The sequence below is a fragment of the Gastrolobium bilobum genome, unplaced genomic scaffold (genome assembly GCF_033153095.1).
Source record: "Gastrolobium bilobum isolate Gb01-03AN ecotype WA unplaced genomic scaffold, APGP_CSIRO_Gbil_v1 utg2308, whole genome shotgun sequence".
Classification (NCBI taxonomy): Eukaryota; Viridiplantae; Streptophyta; class Magnoliopsida; order Fabales; family Fabaceae; genus Gastrolobium; species Gastrolobium bilobum.
Genome location: NW_026899815.1, coordinates 12,237 through 17,622, shown reverse-complemented (window position 1 = coordinate 17,622; position 5,386 = coordinate 12,237). Strand labels below are relative to the sequence as shown.

The 5,386-nt window shown below is 33.2% G+C and overlaps 1 protein-coding gene across 1 annotated transcript; it reads right to left on the bottom strand.

Moving 5' to 3' along the window:
- Positions 1-240: 240 nt before the first annotated feature.
- Positions 241-4,227, bottom strand: LOC133293745 (cysteine-rich receptor-like protein kinase 8). Its single transcript, XM_061492347.1, has 8 exons — positions 2,698-4,227; positions 2,507-2,528; positions 1,991-2,121; positions 1,774-1,895; positions 1,494-1,704; positions 923-1,160; positions 681-834; positions 241-573 (listed from the first exon to the last, which is right to left on the bottom strand). Exons 1-8 carry the CDS (start codon positions 4,214-4,216, stop codon positions 241-243), a joined length of 2,730 nt encoding a protein of 909 aa, XP_061348331.1. The 5' UTR covers positions 4,217-4,227.
- Between the last annotated feature and the right edge of the window lie 1,159 nt (positions 4,228-5,386).

Below are 5,386 nucleotides of genomic sequence, written 5' to 3'. Positions count from 1 at the left end.
ATATTTACCTCAATTGCATAATATTCTAGTTGTTTTGCACAAATTCACAATGCTATAAACTTCTTTCCGGCCTTAGTTTCTTTGTTCAATCAAATGATTTTTGGATCATAATGAAAAAAGATTAAGGAATGAAAAAAAAACTCATAACTTATCTTTACTGGTAAAAGTTGCAAATGACATTTTATTATTATACAATAAAAATATCCATAGCATAACAATTTCAAAAGGAAAATTAACATCCTATCGGGGAAGAAATTCACTTGCAGAGAATTCATTAATAGAGAATGGCATGGAATTGTTGATAAATTGGTTGGAACTTGATTCCTCTGCAATTGTTGTTGGATCCATTCTACCGTGCAAGAAAGATGCAGGTTCTTGAAAAGTAGGCAATTCAATAAACTGACTGTTGAGATATGAAACAACTGTTACCATTGTAGGTCTATCACCAGGGTTTTGTTGAACACATAATAAACCAATCTGAATACACTTAATGACTTCATTTTCAGAATAATTTTCCTTAATATTTGGATCCAATAAGCTTAACAATGTCTCATCCTTCCAGTGTCTCCAAACCTATAAAAAATTACCAAATTAAATATCTAAACTATTACACTCCATATAAGATATATGGCATGTCAACATTGATGCAAGGAAACAAATGGCTAGATTACTATACTCACATCACTCAAGAGCCCACCAGCAACACGATGTGCTTCATAAAAATTCAGATTCTTTTTCCCAGTAATAATCTCTAAAACCATCACTCCAAAGCTGTAAATATCTGATTTCTCAGAAAATTGCCCCAGCATTGCATATTCTGGAGACATATAACCACTATAAAATAAAATTAAAAAATTGTCAATTTATCTAAAGCATATATTTTGATAAATTAGCTAGGAAAGGAAAAGATAAGGAAACTTACTATGTTCCTGCAATTATATTTGTATTTTCTTGGTCTTGATTTATTTCTACAATTCTAGCTAGACCAAAATCTGAAATTTTTGGGATCATATTTTCATCTAAGAGAACATTACTAGGTTTGAGATCACGATGTATAACTTTGAGTCGAGAATGTTCATGTAAATAAAGAATTCCTTGAGCAATTCCTCCTATAATATTGTAACGCTCATACCAGCTTAACAACCTTTGCCGTTGAGAATCTGTAATTGTAAGAGTGAGGCACATTTTGTAATCAATAAAATGAACTAAAACAAGTTAATATAAAAATATATATTAATAATGAGATTAACGTTTCTCCTACAAAGTAATGTTGTTTTGGGGTTTAGAAAAAAATATTTAAAATACTTTGATAATATTCATGATACAAGAAAAAGTAAAAAATTTAAAATGCTTTAATTATTTTTTTTTCTGCTAAACCCCAAAACAATATCATTTCAGGATTGCTCGTGTTGTAGGAGAAACATTTTTCCAATTAATAATTCATAAATTTATGCATTGATAAATTAAGGAGTTTAAGATCAAAAGTGTCAAACCAAATAAAAAGTAATTGAGGCTCTTATTTGGCACATATTCACAAATAAGTATTTTCTCGTGTTCTGCAAGGCAAAAACCGATGAATGCCACTAGATTTCTATGTTGAAGCTTGGCTATCAATAACACTTCATTCTTGAACTGATTTACTCCTTGCGTTGAACTTATAAACAATCTCTTAACAGCTATTTGTCGTCCATCAAGAAGAATACCCTAAAAATACAAACCATGATTTAAGTGGAAAAAAACAACATAAAAATAAATATTATCATATATTCTCACCTTGTAAACTTCTCCAAATCCACCTTTGCCAATCCTGTTCTGATATGAAAAATTGTTGGTTGCTGCTTCAATTACAGCCAAATCAAATTGCAATGGCTCTAAAGTGGCACTTTCATGACCAACTAGATCAAATATGATTAAATTGTTAAACTAAGTTTTCAAACTTCTTGAAGCTTAAGAAGCATAGATTTAAAAATGTATTTTTTACAATACGTACAGTTTTCTTCGAGAATAGTCTTGTAGCTTTTACTTGCTTTTCTCTTTAGCAAATAGTAACCAAAAGAGAAGACCAGCACAAGAACAATTGTGGGCACTGCAATCCATATAATTGTTCGCAACCGACCATCTCTTTTTTCTGCACAAATGAATCAACACATTTCGCTCATATGGAGTAGTAATAGTTAATAAGTCATGTCATGTTGATAACAACATTAGAAGTGGCATGTTGTGGTTCATGTTACTTTTTGGGGTGAGTGCTAAAAATTTCACATATTTATTGAATTTACTCTCCAAATACAAAAGGTGGAATAATCAAAATCAATTTACCTAATCATTCTAAATTTCAATAGTATCCTCTATTTATAAATTAATAATCAATATCATTTTGTTTTTAAAAGAATAAATTGATGCCATCTTTCCTTCATTAAATATTCGAAAAAATATTTATTATTTTAAAAGATACGTAATTTTAACTTAAACAGCTGTATTTTCGTGTATATTTATTGTTTCTTACGTTCTCTTTTTCACAATACTCTCTCCTTGTAATTTTATGAAGAAGAATGAATGTAAAATGCCAACAAATAAATACAAAACATGATGATTTCATTTAAAATAACACAAAGTTATGTGATTCAAAATAACACATTTTTCTATTAAATTGTACAAACTTGTTCATCAAAAGGACTTGACCTGATTTAGGAGGACTAGGTGGTCTTTGCAGCTGAGTTTGGTTTCCATCCATGTAAAATTCGAGCAATTCAAACCTGAGATTGCAGCTAGGATACAGAACTCTTCCCCCTACACTTCCCAAACGAGACCATGGAATTGCTGTTCCAATCACATCTCCTAAGCAACCCCTGCAATCATCACCTGACAAATCCTGCGTACACTGAGCAAGACTATAAAGGGTTTGTAAGTCATTCAATTTTGCTGATTTTGTTCCAAATTTCTCATCACTGTCCCCAGTCTCAATTGCCAATTGATCTAACGTCTTCGCTAATATAATAGTGAAGAAGTTTTGTTCCTTGCTTGGTCTTGAGGTAATATTCAATTCAGAAAACATAGGACTTTTGTTCACTTTGGAGAAGAAATTTCGATATGAATAACGTAGCAAACAGTGACTGTACCAAATTATAGCTTCTTGGAACGAGGAACACTCTGAGGATATTCGATTGGTTGCGTTTATGACACAATTTCCACAGAGAACAGAGGGAACATCACCTCTGCACATGAAGAGGCCATGCACTGTGTCTTGAATACTAATCTCAGAGAACACTTTCTTGCCAGTGGTGGCATTGGAAGACAAATAAGACAAAAGGGTCTTGAGGTGAATTTGGAAAGTGCTGTTTGAAGTGAAGGTTTTGTTACTTGAACAATTGTGAGAAAGATAAACAGGATTATCTGAAAATCTTGAATCTGCATCGGAAGTTTTTGTTGCAGGAACTAGCTCTGGTGATGTAGATGTTGGTGAAGTGTGATAAAAAGGGTACAATTCATATCTAATATTACAACTTGAACATAGAACTCTCCCTCCTAAACTTCCCCCACAGCACCCTCTGATGTCCTCCATGATTACACCTAGACATGTTCTGCAATCGTGGGGTGACAGGTCTGGTGTGCATTGAGCTAGAAAGTAAAGGGTCTGAAATTCAGATATTGATACTTCCTTTGTTGCATAGTTCTTGTGGCCTATAGGATGAAGTGCTGCTTCATCTGCAGTTTCATTCATGGTCATAAACAATAAACTCATGAAGCTTTTCGGGTTTGAGACATTGGCTGTGTTCCACATTGGGAATTTTGGTGTTGTGGACACGGATGAGAAGAAATAAGTAGTTGAATACCTAACCATGCATTCTTCAAACCAAATCACAGCTTGTTTGGACAAGGAGCAATCCGAGGATAGTCTGTGTGTTGCGCTTAGAACACACTGTTGACAGAGATTAGAGGAGGAAGAGATGTCACCCCTACACATGAACATAGCATAGATTGAGTCAGAGGGAGTTTTGCCAGTGAATGTTGTGTTGAAGAATTGGGTGTCACCGATTGCTCTAGATGGTAAGGTAGAAAGGAGTGATTTTAGGTCTAATTGGAAGGAGGTGTTGGGATTGGTTTTTAAGCTTGAGCAATCTTGGTATAGATAAAAAGGGTCACCTTGTGATTCCGTAGTTGCAAGAAAGAGGAAGATAATTAGGATAATGGAGAAGAGAATCTTATTGGAAGCCATGATTGTGCTGTTGGGTCTGTTAATTTTTTAGAACATAACACAACCTTAGCCAAACGCCAGTGAGTCAATATTGGATCTAGGGTTCTTTATCCCTTTGAGGTAATCACTGGTGTGTGCATAGTGAGTGACACAATGTATTGAGAGAGAGTAAGTCTCTCTAGGCTTTATCTCTTATTTATAGAGATTATTTGTGAGTAATGAAATTTTGGACCTCTAATCACTCTTTCTTGGGCCCGATTTGTTGTCGTATTAGGATTAACATCGTTCAGGAATTCCTTCCTTTATCTTCTTTAATTTCCTCTTTTTATTGTCTTTTTTGAGCCTTCTAAGATATAAGTATCTAATATGGCCCATAACATAGAGTTTGATCATCTAGTTTGTATGTTTTTTTTTTTTGTTGTTGTATTATATATCCACCTATTCATAATCTAGTTTGAGCATTTCTCGTAAGATTATTTTTTCAATTCTCACCGCTGAACTTGAGATCTCCGTCAAGGAAAACAAACTTCTTACCGGTTAAACTTATATTTCTTAATTATAGTAAATATGTGACTTGAAACTATAACAATATTTTTATATCCGTTCCTGTTTGCTTATATGTGCTTTGCAAAAGTTAGAAAATGATTTAAGAATAAATGGACACCAAATTTATCAGCCGTTGATGTATTTGTCTTTCTAATCAACATCTTATACAGCATGGTCCACTTGTGGAATGTGGTCTCTTGATTTTGGTCTAAACGGAGTTTTTGTTAATGGAGCTAGCACTAACTATCTTATTAAAATTAAGAAATAATGAAGTCGGAAAAAAAAAAATTAAAATATTACTATTTTAATAAATAATTATGAATACATAGTTATTTTGAAACTATCTACGAATCTATTGCACTCATTCACGTCCAAATTATAGGCGTGACTATTCACGCCCAAATTAGGCGTGACTCCCAAGGCATTCAGCCTAATTTAGGCGTGAATAATATGGTGTTGACACGTGGCAAAAAAGTCACCTTACGAACTGTAAAATTTTGGAAAGCCATAACTTTTGACTCGGATATCTGAATGGGGTAATCCTTTTTTTGATTCCACATAACTTTTCGAAATCTACGCAATGACATCTCATTTTATATATTTTATCTCTCACAAACACAATTCAAATGTGCATTAAATTCAAAA

Bases quoted from the DNA above. Each gene is read 5' to 3' on its own strand.
- LOC133293745 (XM_061492347.1), bottom strand. From the start codon at position 4,216: ATGGCTTCCAATAAGATTCTCTTCTCCATTATCCTAATTATCTTCCTC. The intron at 2,529-2,697 runs GTCCTCCTAAAT...AATTACAAGGAG, and splicing joins TCAGCTGCAAAGACCACCTA to AGAGTATTGTGAAAAAGAGA. The intron at 835-922 runs GTAAGTTTCCTT...TTTATTTTATAG, and splicing joins AATATAATTGCAGGAACATA to TGGTTATATGTCTCCAGAAT.